The 23,255-nt window shown below is 46.5% G+C and overlaps 1 protein-coding gene across 1 annotated transcript in view; it reads left to right on the forward strand.

Moving 5' to 3' along the window:
• Positions 1 to 22,916, forward strand: part of XYLT1 (xylosyltransferase 1) — a gene marked incomplete at both ends in the record, with an annotated part of 193,726 nt that extends 170,810 nt beyond the window's left edge. The window contains 5 exons of the mRNA XM_080353903.1: positions 645 to 821; positions 3,132 to 3,394; positions 7,287 to 7,482; positions 13,349 to 13,682; positions 22,594 to 22,916. Of these exons, the coding sequence (XP_080210029.1) occupies positions 645 to 821; positions 3,132 to 3,394; positions 7,287 to 7,482; positions 13,349 to 13,682; positions 22,594 to 22,916 (1,293 nt within the window). The remainder of the gene's footprint in view (positions 1 to 644; positions 822 to 3,131; positions 3,395 to 7,286; positions 7,483 to 13,348; positions 13,683 to 22,593) is intronic.
• Positions 22,917 to 23,255: the final 339 nt, after the last annotated feature.

The following is a 23,255-nucleotide window of genomic DNA, read 5'->3' on the forward strand; positions in this document are numbered from 1 at the left end:
AGGAGGCAGAACGTCCTTCTGGTGCCTGGGGTGATCTGTACATTTCAGACCAAGGCCATTCAACCAGCAATGCATTTTGGAGCGCTGGCGATCGAGACACCCGCAGAAGACCTGTCTGAGACTGTATTTTTTTCACAGTAACCGGGGTGTTGATGAAGGTTTGAGAATTGTCTTGGGAAACAACACATATCATTAACACATTGCTCAGGAAAATAGTCCCGTTAGACCAGAGAGTAACTTACAGAAGAGAAATAATGGGAATTTCTTAGAATAGCTCATATAGCTGAAATAAAAATAATATAATTGCTTGCAGTAGTAGCTTTCCTGGAGTCCATTTGGACTCCGAAGGCCCAAAGCTGGTCATTGCAGAAGTGCAATTATTCTGTGTATTGTAGCAAGGCCTCACCTCTATGTTATTACACTTTAGCTGGGCCTATAGCATGTTGTGATTTTTTTCATGCTCTGTGGAATGCATACATGTAGAGTGCTTTTCATAGATGGCAGAACAATAGAGCTTGTCAATTCTGTCATTTTGAAAGAAAATAAGTCACACCCCCATTAGGCTCAGGCCCATGGGCTGAAGGGAAGGAGAAGATGGAAGTCTGGGAAGCCAAGTGTCCTGACCTGCTCTGTCTTTATTGCAGTCCTTCTTTCACACCGTTCTGGAAAACAGCCCCTACTGCGACTCCATGGTGGACAACAACTTGCGCATCACGAACTGGAACCGTAAACTGGGTTGCAAGTGTCAGTACAAGCACATTGTTGACTGGTGTGGCTGTTCGCCTAATGACTTCAAACCCGCAGACTTCCACCGCTTCCAGGTAATTCAGCTTCTCCAACACCCCGAGCAGTTCGTCCCCTCGGGCACGGGGTGGGGAGGGAAGCTCTCACCCCATCAAGCAAGGTGGAGAAAGAGCTGTGAGGAAGCCCTGCTCTTACTTTCAAGAGAATACAAGATTTATTCTGCTGTGTTTTGGCTCTTGAGACGTACTACTCCATGGGAAGGTCACAAAGCAGATCTTTGGACCGCATGGCATTGGTAGATCTGCTGTGCAAGGAAGAAGGGAAGCTTGGCACTTCTCTTGCTGTACCAATATTACTTGTGAATTACTCTTGTGAATTTATTGCAAAGGGTTTTTTTCAAAGTTCCAGCTCAAGTGCTTTCATGATTTCATGAAGCTCCTGGCTTTCATTGTTAAGCAGCGGTTTTCATCTTTGAAAAAAGCTTAGAAGTTGACTAGAGTGCCTGCTAGAGGCTTGCATAGCACAAGGCAAATGAATTTTCATTATTATATTCATCAAAGTGATTATATTTAAGTTTATCTCATGGTTTTGTAGGCCAGAGTCAGGAGGTTTCGATCAACCAGGCTTGGCAGCACTGCCTTAAAAGGTTTAATCAGTTCCTTTGTGATAGTTTCCTCAAGGCAGACATGAGAGCAAATCCTTGTGCTCAAGGGTGTGCTCAGTCTCAAGACTCTGTCTGGCCTCTGTATCTTCTGTTAAGAATGAACAACCGTTTGTTTCAAGGTCACCAGATTTGCAATTCCATCCCTGCAGCTCCTCAGGGTTCCCTGCATAAAGCATGTTTGTTCAGGCTTTGTGTGGGATGGGGAATGTGTTACCCCGCAGCACAAAAATGATGACTGCTCCGAAACAGAGACCTTTTCTTTTTTGTACCGTGCTGCCTACCAGGCGCAGCTGAAGTCAGTGACACGGGCACTCACAAAAAGAGCAAATGAGACATTATCTAAGAGAGGCTCTGCTGCACCAAACACCAATCCCAGGAAAGTCTCCAGCACAGAATAAATGGCACATCTTAAAAAACTCCTGCCAGTCTGCAGAGGCCGACCTGCTCCAGGCTGGGAAAACAACCCACAATGACATTTCAGAAAACAATCAGGTAAACTGAGCTGCAAGGGAAAGTTCAAAATTAGAATAGATGTGAAGGCGACTTCTGACACTCGCCTGGTGAGAGAGCCCCTCAGATAACACCCAAGACTGGCTCGCAGTTCCCACGGAGGCACAAAGCAGCTGCAGGGATCACAGAGCCCACGGCTTGTGCCCTCTCAGAGTAGAACTGAGCATCCTCAAAGAATTTGTCAGCCATCTGTGGCACTTTTGAACTCCTTGGCACATCAGAACCTGTGCTCAAATATGAGCAAGGCAAACCAAAAGCTTTTTGAAAGCTAATGGTAGTTGAGTAGCATACAAACTGGTAATATACCCCAAATTGTGTCAAGTGCAGAGCAGAAAATCTATACAGGGCCGGTCAGAAGCTGAGAAGACTCAGCCTCAGATGGCACCTTTGCCGGAGTCCCCTTACCACCTCGTAGCAGCAAATTCATACACACAAAATGCTGCTCTACCTCTTCATTTAGGTTAGAAGAGACCATCAAGATCATTGAGTCCAACTATAACCCCGCTGGCACTGCGCCATGTCCCTGAGAACCTCATGTCCGTCTGTCCAGCCCTCCAGGGATGGTGACTCCAGCACTGCCCTGGGCAGCCTGTTCCAATGCCCCACAGCCCTTTGGGGAGAAATTCTCCCAAATTTCCAACCTCAGTCTCCCCTGGTGCCACTTGAGGCCATTTCCCCAGGTCCCTCAGCTGCTCCCATCACACTTGTGCTCCAGCCCCTCACCAGCTCCGTTCCCTTCTCTCCACTTGCTCCAGCACCTCAAGGGCTTTCCTGGTGTGAGAGGCCCAAAACTGCCCCCGGGATTCAAGGTTTGGTCTCCCCAGCACCGAGTACAGCACTACCCCTGTAGCACAGGACACTTTGCTCCCTGCCCACCCGCTGATCAGACGTGCCAGAGCTGTGCTGTCTCCAGGCTAACGGGGGTTTGGAGTGTTCCTCACCTCTGGCACATGGAGAACCGTCCAGAGCAAGGCAGTGGGAGTGGTATGAAGAGATTGGCACACCTACATTCTCATTGAGTAATTATCTAGTTTTTATCTGAATCTTAACGGCACTCTTAATGACAAATGGTCACAAAGGTGACCTTTTAAGTCACCTTTGCCTATGGGGAGAACCAGGTCATGTCCTCACCTCCAACCCATTGCTTAGGACTAAGTGTCATGGCTGAAATCAGGAACTCACTCCAGTGTCTTTTCCTTTCATATCCCCACAGCAGATTGCAAGACCAACTTTCTTTGCCCGCAAATTTGAAGCTGTGGTCAATCAAGAGATAATTGGCCAGCTGGACTACTACCTGTACGGCAACTACCCGTCTGGCACCCCCGGCCTGCGGGCGTACTGGGAGAACGTGTACGACGAGCCCGATGGCGTGCACACCCTCGGCGACGTCGCCCTCACCATGTACCACGCGTTCTCCCGCCTGGGCTTGCGGAGAGCCGAGACTTCATTCCACGCTGCTGGAGACAACAGCTGCCGGTTAGTCTGAGTCTGTCGGTCTTTTTTGGGTGTTTCACTGACAGGGGGTTGTCTGCTTGGCTGTGCTGGCTGGAGCATTCCCTCACAAAGCGGGCCAGGCAGCCGCAAGTGTACAGTGCTCATTTCCACGAGTATTTATGCCCATAATGCAGCATTGGTTATTCAGGGTTGACATTATGTGACCTGTTTGCTGCACTTTTAAGGAGTTCCTCTCCAGCTTGATGAAGACGGACAGGATCCAGTTGGGCAGTGCTGCCCCTGCTGCTGTGTTTTTGTGATTAATTTCAGTGAGTATTATACCCGCAGCTCCTAAACCCTCCGTGCGACTGCAGCAGAGGTCATGTTCACCTCTATTATGCTTACCAAAAGCAGAGGACAGGATTTCAGAATTAATCTGAAGACAGGCAGGTTAATGGTCCTTGCTTGTTTGTTCCCTGGGTGCATTCGTGGAGTACAGAGAACTACTTGCTTGAGATCGGTTTGCCTGCTCGGTGCAGCTGTCTGTGCCAAAAGTGTTGCAACCAATGGGATTCATTAATATCAAATAAATAAAATGTATGTATGTATAAATACATGCATATATATATATATATGTATATGTATATGTGTGTGTACTGCAAGCAAATGTTCTTATTCCTTAAAGGAAACCCCATTATATTCCAGATTCCTAGCAAAGGAGAATTCAGTCTAAAAGGGATTTGAAAGAAGAATTCCTGCAGTTAGACTTGCACAGAAAACGCTCTCTTCATGGTAGATGTTCGCTGCCTGCAAACACATCTGAAGCTGTTTACGTTCAAAGCAGAGAGGGTTCATCTTTTAAAGTCTTATTTACAGCCTCTTAACTCCTTCTTCAGAACATGTTTTTTGGACCCTGCCTATTTTTATCCTAACAGAAAACACATACAGCCTAAGTCAGCAAATCCTGAAGACATTCCTTGTGCTTTGACGGATGGACTTTGCCCCTCTTGTGTTCTCAAGGGGGAACCGAACGCGTTGTGACCTTCCCACTTAGTGAGGGAAGTGCTGAGCAATGTCCCATTTAGAAAGATGTGCCAGATTCCTATTACAGCTTTGCCAGTAGAGGTTACCAGTGCAAAGCAATAAAAGATCAATAATAATTAGATAGGAATAATCACTAGTCGCATGCCTTCCTTACCCGAAATAAAGGCAGACCTAAAGAAGTCCTGGGTCATTTGTCCTGCAGTGAAGCCAGAAGAGGATGGGAGCTATGTATAACCAGTACTGAAATAATCTGACAATTATTTTTGTGCTTATTCCTTTTGCCAGTGTTCTGATGATGATTTATATGAATAATCAATTTCTGGGAAGCTTTTAATGGCACAGGGACTCAAGGTGCTTTTCAGGCTTGCTCAGATGAAGCTGGGGAAGCCATGCCATCCAGCGTTGATAGCTGGCTCCGGGATAACGCACGGCTCCTCGGCAGGGGGCTGGAGCCTCACAGAGCAGCGCAGGCAGGAATCACAGTCATACGCAGTGCAGGCTTCACCTTCATACCTACCTGAGCCCCGTCAAAATACCGCGAGTCCGCATCCAATTTAAATCATAGGAATGTGGATAATCCTCGGGTTTATGATTTATCTTCTTTCTTGGTACTCTGTTGTCTTTCTAGGTGTATGCATACATGCACATCCTCGGCCAGCTGAACATGAGCCAGCGTGTGCCCAGATGGCCAAAAAGGCCACCAGCATCCTGGCTTATACCAGCACTGGTGTGGCCAGCAGGCCCAGGGCAGTGACCATCCCTGTGCTGGGCACCGGAGAGCCCACACCTTGAATCCTGGGGTCAGTTTTGGGGCCCACGTGCCAAGAAAGCCCTTGAGGTGCTGGAGCAAGTGGAGAGGAGGAAACAGAGCTGGTGAGGGGCTGGAGCACAAGTGTGATGGAGCGGCTGAGGGACCTGAGGGGTTCAGCTGGAGAACAGGAGCTGAGGGGAGACCTTCTGATCTCTGAACTGCCTGAAAGGAGCTTGGAGCCAGGGGGGTTGGGCTCTGCTCCCCAGGAACAAGCGCCAGGAGCAGAGGAAACGGCCTCAAGTTGCGCCAGGGGAGGTTGAGGTTGGATGTGGGGAACAATTTCTTCCCCCAAGGGCTGTGGGGCATTGGAACAGGCTGCCCAGGGCAGTGCTGGAGTCACCGTCCCTGGAGGGCTGGACAGACGGACATGAGGTTCTCAGGACATGGGGCAGTGCCAGGGGTGGGTTATGGTTGGACTCCATGATCTTGAGGGTCTCTTCCAACCAAAATGATTCTATGATTCTTCCCCTCTTGTGATCCGGCATGTCTCTAACAGGGTGGTGCAGGGATATATTTGGGCTGAGCACCTCGGCAGCGCTCTCTTTGCTGTCAGGGCTGCCCCTTAGCTGATGCTGCACTCACAGCTCAGTTCCCCATGCGAGGAAGCCCTCTGCCCCGCCACTGCACAGCACATTTGCAGTCAGTCCCGTGCTGCCACCCGCAGCGGCCCGGGAGACTTTGCTGAGAGAATCTGCCTTGCACGCACTCCCAGCAGGGCAGCTCACAGCCCCGGAAAGCCGTGCCCCCCGCCGGCTGCGCTGCCACCAAATTAGATTGCACATCAGCATCTTCCGTGGAAGCAACATTAACGTGTGATTGAGATTTAATTTATTTCTTTCCATCTCTAGGCATTTTTACTCATTGCCACCAAGAGAGAGTTTACCCAGACCGTTTCAAGGATATTGTAAATATTTGCTGCTGCACACCTATGAAACAGGAGGCCTTAGTGCTCAGAACAGAAGTCAGATTGTTGCTGGTGTTGGCTGCGTGGCTTTGCTGTGTTTTTGCTCAGTCCATCAGTGCCGGCCCTGTTTGTACCCCATCTTGTTCTGGTTATTTCTCATGCTCTAGGGATTTCCTTCATGGTGTTGCTGCTTCCACGGAATGGCAAGTCCTTCTGGGTTAGCTCCTCACAGGGCTCGTGTCCGGAGCTGTATTCACTCGCACGAGGAGCCAGGCTTAGCTGGCTCCAGCAGAAAGGTGTGATACTGGGTGGTTTTAAATGTGTTGCAAACACATTTGTTTCACAGTTTATGTCAGTGCTGTAAGGTAGCAAAATGTTTTATTTCAAAAGCTATGAATGACATGTTTTTAATTATTTATGCATCCATATGTACATGCACATCATTACAGATGTTTCTGAGACTGTAGCAGACCATAAATTTTAATGATTTGAAACCACGACTACAATGTCTCTAAAATCCAAACTGTAACTGAAGGCTTCCAAAGCTCCTGTTGAGAGGTTTTCCTGTTTGTTTGACCTTTTTTTAAGTTTATTTTTGATCACCAGTGAAAAATGCAAGGCAAAAGCAACCTCAAGTCTTTAAAGAATGTGAAGTGTATTTCCTTAAATAAGAGACCTAAAATGGGGACCACCGCTTCTGTCACCATCGCTGTCACTGCCACCGTCACTGCCACTGTCACTGCCAGGCATCCGCAGGGACCAACCCAGCAGAAGGTGGAAAATAACAGCCACCGGATTTGGAGCACCGGACACATTTCTCAGACATGGTTTATCCTGACAAACAGCCTCACAATGTCTGTCTCTGGGTGGCACTTTGTACCCAGAAGAGGCAGTAAGGGAGGGGAGTTTTCTGGCATGAAAAAGTATCTCCTAAAGAGCTTAGAGCCGTGAATATCTTCTAAATGAGCATATATTCTTAGTAACATTTTTTATGTTTCAGGGTAATCAGAACAGCCGAAGAATATTTGATAATGAGTCGTGAACACATTTGAAATCTCTTAATGTACAGCGGTGAATTTTCTAGTTGAAATGAGTGCTTCTTAAGCCATTAGCTCCAAGTAAATGGCTATTTCATGTCTCTCTTGTGTTACTGATGAGCATATGCTGTTTTACAGATACTACCCCATGGGCCATCCAGTTTCCGTCCACATTTACTTCCTTGCTGACCGTTTCCAAGGCTTCCTAATCAGACACCACGCAACTAATCTGGCTGTCAGTAAACTAGAAACTTTGGAAACGTGGGTGATGCCAAAGAAAGTCTTTAAGATCGCAAGCCCACCCAGCGATTTTGGACGGTTGCAGTTCTCAGAGGTAAGTGTTCGTAGCCAGCCATGCACAATGGCACATCCTCTGGAGAGATTGCACACTGATTCAGCAGCCTTTGTATGCCCATGTCATTTTTAGGTGAGAATGGCTCTCTAGATAACGCACATCCCTTTTGTGGAAGGCAGTTCAGATTTGTGGTCACCTCTCACTTCTTGCATTCCTCCGTTGTGTTTTAAGAACAACCTGAAGGCATTCATTGTTGTAAAAGGGGCTCAGAAACTTCCAGGTTTTGTGACTTTGATTCTTGCCCGTGCTGTGAGAGATAGCTGGGAAAAACACTATGTTTCTGCAGCTCCAGATGGTACTGGGGCTATGGTAAGCATTCCTCTGGAGAGTACGCTGAGAAAACCCTCCTAAAATCAGTGATGGGCACTGTTGCCGCATATGAGCAGAAGATTGATGTTGTGACACAAAGGAGAAAATTACCACAGCAGTGGCTGAGATCTCCCACGAATCCTGTTTTTTCTTCTAGGAATTCGTCTCAGTATCTGACATAAGGTGTAAAAAATGTACCCTAAAACATATTAGGGAAGTTGCCCACTAATAGAACCCGACATCTGTGTTCTGTTTTAAAGATATAACTGTCTGAGCAGTTAATTTCATTATTTTTCTTGTTAAGCCACAAATTTCAATTAAGGTATAAAATTGATTGAACAAATGTGTTCCAGTCATTATTGCCAAGTCAATAAATTACCATCTTCTTGAGCAATTAAGAAATGCCTAGGCAGGATTCAGTGTTTTGGTGTGCATGGCAAATCCATGACACTAATGTGCCATTAAAGAGATGGATGGAAAGTGTGTTTCATTTATCAATGTGTCCGATGGTAGACTTGCCATTTCATGTAGTGATAAATGGTCATACAAGCTTTAATTCTTGTGATTTGTAGGAGTGTTTCTGCTGTTTACTTGGTACTTTTAATCTCACTTTTGTCCTGAGGCCTGCTCTGGGTCCTTCTTTTGAAAGCAACCGGGCTGGCAGCAGGAAGAGTTTATTCTGATTGTATAATGGAAAGAAATACATTGATTTCAGTATTCAAGAAGTCCAATGAAAACATGTAGATGATGAGCCCACGGCTGGTGGGCAGCAGCCCTGTAGGAAGTGCCGCTGCGGCAAAGCCGTGCGAGTGCAGAGCGTGGGATGGATTTAATCGCTGCTCAGCTTTTTTTCAGGCTAAGGAAACATTTTCTTCCATTTGAAACATGCAAAAAGCTTTTTGGTGGCTACTTACTTGTTTTCATTATCTTTTCTCACCTGAACTCTTTAATCGTCCTCTCCTTTCATAGATGATTTGTGTTTTAAAAACCCAGGAGTAAAGTAAATCATTTAATAATTTCTTAATTGTTTATTTTACTTCCTGCCTTCCCTTGGCCTGCAGGCATCTCTGCCTCTAAGCCAAATTATTCTCTCAGTTACCCTGGTATAAATCCAGCATTAAGCTCTTCAGCTTCAGTGTGGCTGCAAAGCCTCTGATCCGCTGCTGCTTATTAAAACAGCACTTCTTTGTCGGGGGCCAACAAGTGTAAAACAAACTTAGGAGTTCAGCTAAGTTGAGGGCATCAGTGTTTGCAAGCTAAGCACCAGAAAACAGACTTAAGATTTGTGCTTGGGACACGTAACTGCTGGTTTTCCAACAACTTTCACCCCACGATCTGGAAGAAATTTAAAACTGAATGGGGCCTTTTTTGCTGGGAGCTTTTTCCCCTCCCAGCTCCCACCACCGTGGCCAGCAGGAAAAGCATGAATACACTGCGTTAGATATGTTCCCAAGTATTTGTGACCCTGCTGCACGCCTGACGTTGTAGCGGGGACGACGGGATCTTTCCAGTCAGCCCGTCCTGCCCTCGGCTCCTTCGCTTTGCTTCTCGGACTCTGCTTCTCGAGCAGCAGATTTCACCGCACACCATGTAAAGACAAGTGGGAAAATCAGCCGGCTGGGCTGAGTAAAATAAAATAAACTTACAGGAAATCCAAGAGACACGATTTCCAAGCATGAAACTCCCACACCTCCCAAACTTGGCTTATGCATCGTGCACACAGTATGTGTCCTACCAGCCTGGGTTCGTGACAGCTGCTACATGGAGGGCAGAAGATGGATTTGCTGTACGGTACTAGAAGTCTCAGCCTATATCAGTTGAACACTGAGTTCATTTTTGGTCTCGTTAAGACTTGTGATTCATCACAGAGAATAAAATAAACTAGGTGGCAGGCAATTAGTGTGCATTGTGTGAACCTAATGGTCCTGTTTGTGGTGAGCAATGAGACACAAACCCATAATCAAGGCATAATTTATCTTGGGAAAATTTTATCTTGGGACTCAGCATAGACAGAAACAGGAATTTTAAGCCAATGAGAGAGTTCTGGACGTCAAAACGTAGCCTGTGCACAGTGCTTGCTCTTGAAGCTCAAAATCATGGTGATTAAAATAATGATGTGGAAAATGTCAGTTTCTGTGCCACATCCCTTCATAATTTATCAGATATTCATTACTGCTTGATTCCATCCCATGCTTTGTGTATTCCATTTGAAAGTGAAAGCCTACTTACAATGTTTTAAGGGTCTATGAAAAATATTATAGGACTGTAGCATCTCTTGGCGTGTAAAATCAGACATCTTGGTGCTGGGAACTCAGCTGTGCAGAGTTCAAGGGAAGAGGTGTAAACCTCTAACTAATGCTTTGAGTAAAGTTCCCTTTAAAATACTGTGCTTCTAAAACCAGCTTGTCATGTAAGGAAGGGATGCAGCATGGGAAGGTGTATCCCCATGGACAGAAGGGGCACATCACATAAAGAGCTGGTGCAGCTCCCTGCCCGCAGTGCAGGCCCCGAGCAAGCCGGGGTGGCACAGGGTGCCCGAGTCCCTTATCTTTGTGTTGCCCAGGGTCTGCTCCATGGTAGCGTTTTCTTGTTGTTCCTATGCTGTTGTTTTCATGGGTCTGCACACCCTGACTGTGTGTGTGGTGTGACAGTGCTGATGTGACAAAGCAATTGCCACCAGCTACTGGAGTGTCCAGAAGAGGCTACGAAGTTGGTGAAGGTTTGGAGGGGAAGCCATATGAGGAGCGGCTGGAGTCCCTGGGTTTGCTCAGCTGGAGCAGAGCAGCCTGAGGGCAGAGCTCATGGGCTGCAGGTTCCTCAGCAGGAGCAGGAGGGGCAGGCTGAGCTCTGCTCTGTGACAGTGACAGAGCCCAGGGAGCGGCAGAAGATGTGCCAGGGAGGGTCAGTGGGACATGAGGAAAAGGTTCTTCACCCAGAGGTGCTGGACACTGAACAGGCTCCCCAGGGAGGTGTCACGGCCCCATCCTGACAGTGTTCAACAAGAGACTGGACAACGTGCTCAGACACACGGGGTGACCTGTGGGGTGTCCTGTGCAAGGACAGGGGTTGGACTCCATGAGCCTTGGGGGTCTCGCCCAGCTCAGGACATTCTGTGATTCTGTGTCTCTTCCTTCCCCTCATCTGCCGTTTGCTTTACATTAGGGAACCCAATAACATGCCTGGGCAAAACTTAACACCCAGCCAACAATTGTGTTACAATTTTCCCCCAGAAGCACTTCTGCACTCTTCCATGCACCGCTCTAAGAAACTCCCACATGTGAACGTTTCTCAGCATCTTCTGTGCAGCCTGGTGTAGACCGTGTCACCCGGAGGCTGGAGCACCAGGATTGTCACTGCCTGGTTTCTTCCTCAGAGATTAGAGACCGAAGAGGGGGAAATAGCTGGATGTTGGGGATGAGTGTTTAATTTTTGAGGATGAAGTAAGCTTTCTTCAAGGAGTTCTTCAGTAAGAAATAACAAATATGGTGGAAGAAACCTCCTCATAGGGTTTTCTTTGCCTGGGAGGCTTGTAGATTTGTTTTGCATGTTATGGCTTTATTTTTCCAGGTTCCTTGAGCTCTGGTAGGTGTGACACGGCTGCACTCAGTGAAGGTTGGCAGAGTAGATAATAAGATCTGGTCGGGAAATGTTCTTTCTGATCTTATTTCCATGCAGATTCAGTCAGTCAGGAGAGTCCGTACCAACAGCTCCTCGGGCAGTCGCTGCTCGGGTCTGATATCTGGGCTGTGCTGTCTGGTCTGATTAGCTGGTGCGCCAGGTGAAATACCTCTGAAATACCAGCGATTCTGCCGGGTTGATTGCAGAGCAGTGGAGGGCTCATTTTGTCTCATATTCTGCAGTGTCATGGTCCAGTAGGAGGAATCCATATGATGACAGATGAATTTAGGATGGTAGGTTTTTATTCCACTGGCCTTGTAGCTTTTTGCTTGCAGTCCTCCTGTAATTTGTCTGCCAAGCACAGTGATTTATTTAGGAGGGATTGCAGACTGGACAGTTTCCAGTTCAGGTGTCAGTCGTACTGGGCATCAAATAATTATTATGTTTTATGGATTTGAGGGGATTTTGGCATTATATTGGAGCCGCTTATTCTCATCAAATGGGATGAAATCTAGAAGAAAAATCTCTGAAGCAAACAAGCGACAATTATTTGTTATGCTTTCAGGAAAGCAGGTTCTGACCGTGCCCTTGCAAGGTGAAGATTGTGGACAAGGACAGTTGTGTGTTGGAGAGATCTCTAAAATCCACATATGCTGAAAGAGAGGACCCTGTCTGTGTGTGCCTGGGCCCCTGGAGAGAATCCCATGGTCTCTGTACAGGAAACAAGTGAACTTTGAGGTCATGGGCACTGTTTGTGTGGAGATTAAGGCCAAAGAAGACCTGAAGGACTAGGAGGAGTTTCAGAACCAGGCTGGCCAAAACATCTCTGTCTCCCCGAGGAATGGCATCAGATGTCTGCTTGCCAAAAGGAGCCAGGGGTTCTCCTGTTCTTCACTTCACATGGAGTCCCTCAAATCTTTATGTGTTCGATATTGATCACTTTGTATTAGATGTCATGGGAACAGGACCTCATGGGACAAGTGATCTCAGTACTTCCTCCAGAAGCAAATATGCAGCCTTCAGTACTGTGGTCCACCAGGCTGCCTTCTTGAGAATCGATGGAAGTGATTTGTTAATGGTCAGCCTCGTAAACACAAACTAGATGTAATGCTGGGATAGCAAAAAGTCTTTCAGCTGGCCTAAGAAGGCCAGTTACTAGATTTTTATGCTATCTGCTTAAAGATGCTTATTTTCAGTAGTGTGCAAGTGTTCATGACAACAGCTTGTAAGTTTGTATCATCCCATGGGTTACAGGCGAACCATTAAAATTCATATAAAGAGCATTGAAATATGAAAGCTGCTAGGAAAAAGAAAGGTCCATTAAATATTTACACTAGATCGTAAATCAGCTGCTTTACTGTTCGTTAGTGAGTAAATAAAAACCAATATCACTATTATGACAGTAAGAAAAGAGTTTACCAGAAATAACTTCCCCCATCAGGCAGGCAGGGAGTGCAAGGAGGAGTAGAGGACTGTCCTAAAGTCGGCAAAAGCCTCATCCTTGGTCTAAGCAGGAACTGGGTAGGTCTCTCCCTCAGGTTCCATCTCAAATGTGTAATACATCTTCATGATCCAGGAGATGATGGGTCATATTCTTTTCTATGCATAGCCTGTGTCCGGTCACTAGGCTTGGTCCTTTACTGACTGCTTCCACATGGAGGAGAAGGAGACCTGCTGTAGAAAAACCTTTTATCAGACAAAAAATTGGACCAAAAAAAACCAGACTTGCATTCAAGGTCAACTCACAATTTGTGTGCAAATTACGATCTTAGGCCGCGTTGCCATCAGCCTTTATTTGTATGCATAATTCATGTCATTAGAGAAATATGATCTGTGTGTCTCGAGAGCCCTTATTTGACAGAAGAGTCTTAGGTGCTCACAGAGATGATGTTAACAGCAATGTGGTCTTCCATTTCAGATTGGCACCGAATGGGATGCCAAGGAAAGGCTTTTCCGGAATTTTGGAGGACTCCTGGGGCCGATGGATGAGCCGGTTGGCATGCAGAAATGGGGCAAGGGCCCCAACGTCACTGTCACTGTCATCTGGGTGGATCCTGTTAATGTAATCGCAGCAACGTACGATATTCTTATTGAATCCAGTGCCGAATTTACTCACTACAAACCACCTTTGAATTTGCCCCTGCGACCTGGTGTCTGGACGATAAAAATTCTGCACCACTGGGTACAGGTAGCTGAAACCAAATTCCTCGTTACTCCCCTCACCTTCTCTAATCGGCAGCCTATCAAACAAGGTAAGTTTTATTATTTGGTACTGGAATAATACAGTTATTGTGTCTGTAGTCACTGTAAATGCTGCTGTTAAAAATGAAGTAGCACTACACTGGAAAAGAAGAAAAGAAAGGAATTTTATAGATACTAAATCAGAAGAAATTGTTGCATTACAACAAGCGGAAGTGTGTGTATCCAGTCTGTAAAACACAGACACTTTGAACAAAAGGCTATTTCTATCTTTAAAATATGCACAGTTCAGAATCCAGAGGACTTCAGACTCAATAATCTAACAGCTATCGTAAAAGCCATCATTTAGAAACAGGAAGAAAAACGGTCCTTTCTCTGGTGCTTTTTATTCACATTTGCTCCTGAAGAGTTACACATGTTTAAACGGTTATCTTGACAAAGTCTGTGTGTTTAATGATGAAAGCATTAATACACAAAATGCTGAATTAGCTACAATTCCCCGAGGCCAGAGCTCACCTGACACACTGTCCGGTCCAGGCATTCACTGTCGCCTCATTCCTGCCAAAACCTGCTCCGTACGTGCCAAGCGGTTGTGTTGCAGCAATACCTATGGATGCGGCGATCCCGCTCAGCACACTGTCAGACCCACGCTGACATTTTTTATAAAGAAACCTATTTCTTCCCTGCTATGGCAGCCCTGAGCCCTCCAAACGCAGAGGGCATTCCTGGGTTCCAAACGCAGAGGGCATTCCTGGGTTCCCACAGCGGTTTGCTCGTGTCCTCCGCATTCCCCGGGACACCGGGCTGGGACAAGAGAGATTTTGCAGCCACACCTGTTTCCTTATTCAGTAAGATCAAAACAAGTTCATTGCTATGAATATCTTTACCATTCTTAACATGCGCAAGCTCTTCCGTCTGCCCAGTATTAATATTCGGAACTTCAGACATCTTAAATTCACAAGATACGCGAATGATCCTGTTAACTTTTCAGAAGTTCTTCCTGACAAGGCAGCAAATAAACTGAGTCAGACATTTACCTTCCAGCATAACGTGCTGCTTCTGTAATGCAAACACCACCAGACAACTGCTGGGAGCTAATGCAGCCCTTATCTTGCTCCACAGGAGCTTGATTCGACACATTTCCCAGCAGAAAACTTACTGATTTCTTCTTCTAACATTTGGTGGCATCGTTTCTTAAGCAGAAACTAAACCACCACCAACTTGCTGCTGTTATTAGCTAATAGGCAATGAAAAATTGTGAAGCAACACCATGTGTAGAAGGAATGCATCTTTAAAGTTTGAGGCAACCTACTTCTGAACGCAGCTGTTACTGACTCTTCTCCTGGAAATTAATGAATTCCATGTTCTTTGCTAATTTAACAGTTAAGGCATAGACTGGATGGAAGATGGGGCGTGTAGCCAGCAACCTTGCTGCTTTTCCCTCTAACGTGAGAGCCCTGTGGACACGTAAGCTTGTCTCAGGCTCCAGCCATGAGCCCACACTTCACAGTGTAAAGGCAAAAATCCCTTTGGTCCAAACTCTGAATCTGGAATAATTCCACGGCAATTACAGCGTTACCCTCTATTGCCCATCAATACGCTGGGAGAGGACCTAGCTCGTATATTTTGTTGAAGAGCCCTGTTCATTCATATGCTAACTAGAATCTACTATAGGAATGAAATATAAAGCTTGGGAACAATATTATCTAGGAAAAAAGCCCGAGGAGTGATCTGCTACTGATGATGTGATGTATAATCTCCAGATGTCTGAGGCATGAAGTTAAAGAAGAAAATTAATTACAGGGGCAGACAGTGCCACTCACTGTAGTTAGAATTGTATTTACAATGCAAATTCCTGTTGTTTGGGTTTTTTAAGGCTTTGTGTCTCAGTGACACTATTATGCTCTATGCAGGCAATTGTCATTCAGCTTTGATTTCCAGCTTTTGTCAGTTTGTCACCACTTTATTATTTGAATACAGTTTTCTGTGCCAAATAAAGGCATCGGGAGAGTAGGACAGAAGAATTAGAACTTCTAAGAGAACAATTTATGTTACAATTTCCGTGTCATATTCCAGATGTAGAAACCGGAGTCGGCATAGTTACACATCTCAAAATCTTGTGTCTTGTGTCTCATTTGTTTGTGCCATTCTAAGGAGTGTTTGCACCACTAAAATCTCGTGTGGACACGACACCAATCACTGAATTCCCTAAATCATGACTTACCTCCACATCACCTCAGTGCAGAGCACAACAAGAAGTTGCTTTTGGTTTCCAAGCATCATGAAGGGAGCCATTTGCTCCTCTTTTAAATAATGCAAGGAAACTGTGTTTGCTCCTGCATCATGACACTCAAAATTCAGTATTACCGTTCAAAATATAAAAATAAGCTACCAGCAAGGATGTTTCATTTAGCGGTTTATAAAAACAGCATATGCAGCTAGTTTAGTCATTTTTCTTTTCCCATTTAGTCATGAATTTTGGCTGTGCACACAAGTAAAACCATAAAGGAAAATCAAGAGCAGGTATTTCCTTTGATATCACGTCCAGGTGTGCATAACTGAGAGAATGTAAATTGTTCTAAAAACACAGATTCGTTGACCTTTTCCAGACGTGAATCTGTAAGAGATTAGATCTCACATGGAATTACTGAGTACACTGGGAGGTTTGGGGTATTTCCACTGCAAATGAGACTTCCAAAGCCATTTCAGTGGAAAGTCTCAAATCTAATGTTATTCTTTCTTGCTCCTCTTTCCCCTCCAGTCATCCAAATCTGTGTCTGTTTTCCTTAGTCTGAGTTGTGTCACTGATCAAATCTGCTTCCAGCAGAAACTCTGGCTTGAGAGCGCCTTCAAGTATTTGCCTGGTTGGACAATGAAAAAAAGGAAAGAAAATGAAGTGAATTTGTGAGATAAATCATTTGGAGAAATCAGCTTCACTTGCTCTACCAGTGTCTTCTTCCCCCTACATCCTGCACAGCCAGATTCTGTTTTATTCTTCTTCTAAATGGTGATTTTGAGTTTCTCACCATATGGCCGAATGTGTTAAAGCCAAGTACTCGGTGCTTATTGTCAGGACGTGGGAGGGATGCCAGGGACCAGCAGGATGCCCTGGGATTCCATCATGCCAAGACAGAGAGGGAATGGGACGTGGAGGAGCCAAAATGGGGAGAAGATCAGTGGACGATCACTAGCAGGGGTACTAGAGAGGAGTGAGGTTTCTCACTGTCTGCTTTGGGCAGCCAGAATTTAAGCGCAGTTTTAGAGTCTCAAGGCCAGGTTTCTGGGGGGACTGGAGATGCAGAGCCAAACGGCAGGTATAATTCAGAGCATTTAGCCAGCACTTCACAGACTATAATCCAAGCCACCGAGTCGATGTCAATTCCTACGAAAACAATGAATTCAGTAGAGGTTGGCTTTGCATCCCCATCACCCCGTGTTCCCATACACTAGTGCCCTACCAAGCCCTGTGAAGCAGCAGTGGTGCCAGGTGCAATCACGAGAAGGGCAGAGTGTTGAGGTTTTGATTGTGGGGTGACAATCAAACCCTGGCAGATATATTATTAACCCCCTCTCCCCGCACTTCCCACTTCTTCCTCTCCCTCTCCCCCCTTCCCACTCAGCACAGGCGATCGGGAGGGAAAGAAGGACAGAGAGAAGAGAGCTGGGAAAATTAAAGATGTTTTACTAATGCTTCTAATAAAAATAGAGAAAATAATACAAAATATACAAAACCAATCTTGAAAGTCCTGGCAAAAGCTGGGCTGGCACCCGAAATCCCGGACTGGACTCTGCAGCCAACCGGAGCTGGATTCAGTCTGTCACTGGCCTCAGTTCGCAGGGATGACTCGCAAGGTCCTCTCCTAATGTCGCCATAAGGAAAAGGGAAAAAGGAAATGAGATCCTCGTGATCTCCCACTTTTATATGAAGTATCATGTGATGGGATGTAATACTCGGTCAGTTTTTGGTCACCTGTTTCCCGTTGCCCCTCTCACGAGATGTCCATCCATCCTTATCAGTCCAGCGACCTTGCATACTATTGCTATGTCTATCAAAACATGTATCTGGCTTTCAGGAAAACAGCTGATAAGAAGCTTTAGCTGACAGGCAAATTCACTAAAAGAGAAACTTGTTTTTAACAAAACCAGGACACAGAGGAAAAGCCAAAGCAATTTCATCCTTTAAATGAGTTCATATTCATGGTAAAGGTTCCACAGTGATCTTCCAGCTGGAGTGACGATAATGAGTCGTCATGCGTTTAATGTATAGCACCCGTTTCATTAAAGATAAATAAGTTACTCTGAGCCGGTGGGCAAATTCACTTCTGGGACAGAAAAAAAAACCCTGAGCCTCAAGTCAATACCGAACACTGGATTGAAAATAAATAAATGAATGAATAAATAAAACTCTTCTTCCTTCAAACAAGGAGGGCAGTGAAGAGCAGCATCCTTTGGTGTTCGGTTCCTGGCTGGGTCATGCGCCCCAGCCACAGAGCGACTGGTCTCCGCTCTGGGCCACCGCTTCAAAGGTTCGATGGCGCGGGCAGACATGCTGCGGTGCACACATGCATCTCAAAGGCCTTTTAACCTAATCCATATTTATAGATCATTTTAATTAAGTATATACTGGGAAAGCCTTGTTTTGCCGTTGGTTGTTTGCAGCGGCTCAATCAATTCTAATTGCGTCTATACGGATTATAAAGTGGGTGGCAACTTGTGTCAGAACTGCTGTGATTTCTTTAAATTAAGCAGAGGTAACATGACATGTTCTTGATAAATGTAGTAATAGCAGCAGGCAGGCGGGTGACTGCAGAGGAGTTGATGTGCCCTGGAATCGTCATTCTGAGAAAAACCCTGAAGATGGGGATTTGCTTTGAAATTTAGTTCAGATCCAGTTGACAAGGAGTCGATTAGCTTCACAATGAGCGAATGCAGCACTGTCTTGTTTCCTGCAAGAGAAAACAAACAAAATGTCAATAAAAAATTACCTCTTTGCCAGAGGGTTTCAACACAATTCAAGTAAAGAAATAAAGCTGTACATACTGTGTCGCTTTAAAAAAACAGGTCTAGCGCCTTAATGTGTACCGAGGTAACTAACTTCTTCATTCCTTAGCCCACTCTCTGTCTAAACTCATTTGCTTTTCCTGCAAAATGAAGAGCAAACCCCCACAAAAATGCTGAAATCCCAGCCTGTGCGGCTGACTGTAGCTGTGCGTGTAGTCCAAAGGAGTTATACTGAGAAAAGTCGGTTGAGAAATGAAGTTCCCTCGCAGAGGGAAAAGCAAACAAAAATGAGGAACAAAAATAACTCATGTTTTTAAAGCTATAATTTAGAGTCAATGGAATATATTTTGCATTGATAGATGCCCTCCTGAAGTCAAAGGGCTATTTAGATGTGTTTGCTGGCAAAAATATCTGGCTTCATGTCTGCAGTTCAACTAATATTGAATTGGTTGCTCTAACTGTACAGATTTAAATGTCTAAAGACACATTTCATAGGGGCAAGGACTGAAGCATCCGTGCTTTAAAGGTATGCCCAGTAGCTCCAGCCTCCCCTTAGGCAGTATTTCAGTGTTGGGGATCTACACTCTCCTTCTCCTGTCCCAAGTCAGTAAGTTACAGACTCATGACTGAGTCTCTTTGGTTTTTCCTTTAACGCAAAGAAGAACACCCCATGTCTGCCCCAGCTTGGATGAGCTGCATCTTCCTGCCTTTCTCTTGTGAACTTCTCAACAAAGACTTGGAGGCTCCAGGAGAGGGTTCTGGGTTGAACCCTCAGCATTTCCTCTCGATGGGGACACGGAGCTCTGCACTCAGGTTGCTGATACCTGGCTCTTGCTTTACAGAACGTGCAGACACCTCACGTGGGGTGTTGGTTCTGCCGTGGGGACAGGCAGTCGCACACCACTGCCATGTCAGGGTGCCATCGTGTGTCTCACACTGGAGAAGCACATTTTCACTGTAACACACTGAGAAACACAGTGGTTTGTTCCCTTTAGAATCATAGAATGTCCTGAGCTGGAAGGACTCATGGCGTCCAACTCCTGTCCCTGCACAGGACACCCCACAGGTCACCCCGTGTGTCTGAGCACGTTGTCCAGTCTCTTCTTGAACACTGTCAGGTTGGGGCCGTGACAGCTCCCTGGGGAGGCTGTTCAGTGTCCAGCACCTCTGGGGGAAGAACCTTTTCCTCATGTCCCACTGACCCTCCCTGGCACATCTTCTGCCGTTCCCTGGGCTCTGTCATTAGCAGTGTCCTCAGCAGTCTTTGCTGATCTGCTCGTACTTGCGTGTGACTTTTCCACTATGGTTTTTCTGCAGTCCCATCACACACCGTTGCTGCTGTAGCTGCCCACAGCCTGGCTGTGCAGCAGCTCAGAGCAGAGCCTGGCACTGCCTTTGTGCTGTGTTGGTGTGAGAAGCACAGCATGTCCCACACCATTACAGCAATAGCAGAGTTGGAGGAATTTAAATGCGTTGAAGATGCTGAGGTTATCACCCTTATTTTAGCGAAAGCAGCCCACTGATCTTGAGCAACAAGGGTCACAGACTGAGAGAAAAAGCTGCTCTGCTGCTGCGTTGCTAAGCACTGGGTCCTGCAGTCGCTGGAGGTTTCATTCCTTCCAGTCCTGATAATCCACCAAGTCCTGAAGCCTGGGACAAATGCGAGAAGAGAGCAAGTTCCATTTCATCCTGTTATTTGTCTGAAAAAAGCTGTCTCTTGTTCCATGCACTGCACACACACACCAGGCTTTAATTCAACAAGCTCTGAATTGCCTGTTCCAATCAGATGATCCTGCTAGTAATGCCAACTCTTATTTGTTTGGGGATTTTTACTTGGAATGTTGCTATTTAATTAATATGTTGACAAACAGTCTTCCACAGTTAATTGCTTCCGAAGGAGGAAATTTAATCATGTGTACTTGTTCTGTTTCTTAAACTGCAGTGCTCTGGCAGAGCACACTTCTGACACATGTGCGTGGAACAAACTCATGGTGACTGGAGATCATTGTGGATATTTACCATTTAAAATAAACAGAGGAGATCAGATAAATGCAGGAACAGTTAAGTGATGTATAATGGTGACGGAGATGTGCTGAACTAGTTTAACTGGGCATCTGAAGTAAAGTACTTGCACAGTATTTGACATTGAAGACTTTGCATATGTAACAGCAAAGCTCCAATTAAACATCCCTTTTCCCTCTAAATGTACTAATTTATTGACAGCACCTGAGATCCTGTTCTCTGTGTGTAAGCAAGGGCTCGGCATCAGGCTGCAGTGCAGCAGCAGGGACACGTGGAAGGAATCACAGCCGTGAATATGTAATTCCTGCCCCCAAGCTCTCTCTGCATGTGGCCGCAGCGAGGACGCTCGGGAAGGCAACTGAGAACAGAACGGAATGGTGGATCATTTCCTCACAGGAGTCACGCAGTGAAGATTTCTCAAGTGTCCCATTGTTCATGAGCAGTACCTTAGTCCCACTCTCAGGCCTTAGGAAGTCAGCCGGCCTTAGAGGAGGGTGCTCTGACCCGTAGTGTCCCATTGGAGGTCTTTGAAGGCATTCTCACAGCCTGACAATGATTTTACTGCAATATTACATATCTGGGGCAGCGTGCTGCATTTTGCTGAGGTAGAAGAGTTACTGTAAGGAAAGCAACCACAACACAACAAAAACTTTCACTAGGAAGTGATTGTGATCCATTATTTGGCACAGGAGCTGGAAATATAATTGTCATTATAGAACACTTTCCCAGCAAGACTGGAGCATGTCCAGGAATGATGCTGGGGCCACATTAACCGGGTCCGGTCTGTCCAAGGCCATGGCATTGTCCTTCCAGTGCCAGGAATGGCACCAGCCGGTTTGTGGGGGCAGATTGAGCTAACAAATGTTGTGACTTCTCCACAGCAGGGCAAGGTTCATCCATTTAGAAAAAAACCAACAGGCTGAGATCTTGACTCTTTCTCCTAGACAAACCAATGATAGCACTTGAAGATCTGATGAGGGTCAGCAGCCTTCTCACAGCAAGCACCCTTGAACTGTTCCTAATTCCAAAGCCCTCACTGGGTGCCCACAGAGGTGGCTTCAGCTGCACAGGGCTTATCTCCCAGGCTGCTCCTGCAGTGAAAGAGGCAAAATTAGCTTCTCCTGAATTAAAAATAAGTTCTTCCTGAGAGGGAGCTGCATGTTGCTCAGGCTCCAGGTACAGGAGCTGCTCGAGTCCCTGGGTTTGTTCAGCTGGAGCAGAGCAGCCTGAGGGCAGAGCTCATGGGCTGCAGGTTCCTCAGCAGGAGCAGAAGGGGCAGGCTGAGCTCTGCTCTGTGACAGTGACAGAGCCCAGGGAACGGCAGAAGATGTGCCAGGGAGGGTCAGTGGGACATGAGGAAAAGGTTCTTCCCCCAGAGGTGCTGGACACTGAACAGGCTCCCCAGGGAGCTGTCACGGCCCCAACCTGACAGTGTTCAAGAAGAGACTGGACAACGTGCTCAGACACACGGGGTGACCTGTGGGGTGTCCTGTGCAGGGACAGGGGTTGGACTCCATGAGCCTTGGGGGTCCCTCCCAACTCAGGACATTCCATAATTCTCTATCCAGACAACAGCTCACAGCTGGGACGCCCTTAAGGCCAGGCCTATCCTTTTGTTTTGCTGTGCAGAACAGCTGTGTCCTGCCTGGGTGTCCTACAGCTCTGGGGACGCCGATTTCACATGATGACGATAAGGACAGCGCTGTGTTCAAGCCTGAGCTCTGCCCTGCTGATGGTCAGCACTGCGGTGCGAGCTGTAACGGAGCAGGAGCTGAGGGGCTGAGCACGGCCACTTGCTGTGTATCCTCCATGCCAGGAAACAGACTGTAGCACACCACTAACATTTACCTTTTCATTTGCTGTACCCTTAGATAATGATGGTTTGTTTGGGTTTGTTTTTTTTTAATGCACTAATTTTTGGGTTTATTTCTGCATTTCCAGAGGAAGCCATGAAGTATCACAGCGGGCCTCCAAAGAACGCCTACATGGAGCAGAGCTTCCAGGGCTTGAACCCCGTCCTGAATATCCCCATCAGTGCCGCCCAGCTGGACCAGGCCAAGAGGAACGCGGGGCTGGTGGGCGCCCGGCTGGACGCCTGGGTGGACTCTCTGGTAGGCAGCGTCTGGTCAGCCGTGGACATCTGCAGCACCGGCCCCACGGCCTGCCCCGTCATGCAGGGCTGCGCTCAGACAGCCTGGAGCTCCCTGAGCCCCGACCCCAAATCTGAGCTGGGCCCCGTCAAACCCGATGGTCGCTTGAGGTAGCACCCGCTCTGCTCTCCTCCGGCATAGGTTTTTAAAAGGGAATTTAACCTTGCTCATAGGTGAACCTCACACCAGATTTCAGAAAGCTAAGGGAACATGATATTGTTTTTTGTTACTTATTGCAATATAATTCATTTTTAAAAAGGAAAAAAGAAAGTTCTGACAAGGCCTTTGGCACCGCCCTCTCCATCGGCGCTGCGGGGAGCAGCTCCGCGCACCCTGCGGTTCCAGAGCAGGACAGCAGGCCGTGGAGAGGGCAGTGAGGGACCAGCTGCTAAAAGCGGTTTTAAAAATAAATTCGTGTGTACCTCTGCTGTTTCATAGGCTTTCATTACTTTG

The sequence above is a fragment of the Nesoenas mayeri genome, assembly GCF_963082525.1.
Source record: "Nesoenas mayeri genome assembly, chromosome: 15".
NCBI classification, from domain to species: domain Eukaryota; kingdom Metazoa; phylum Chordata; class Aves; order Columbiformes; family Columbidae; genus Nesoenas; species Nesoenas mayeri.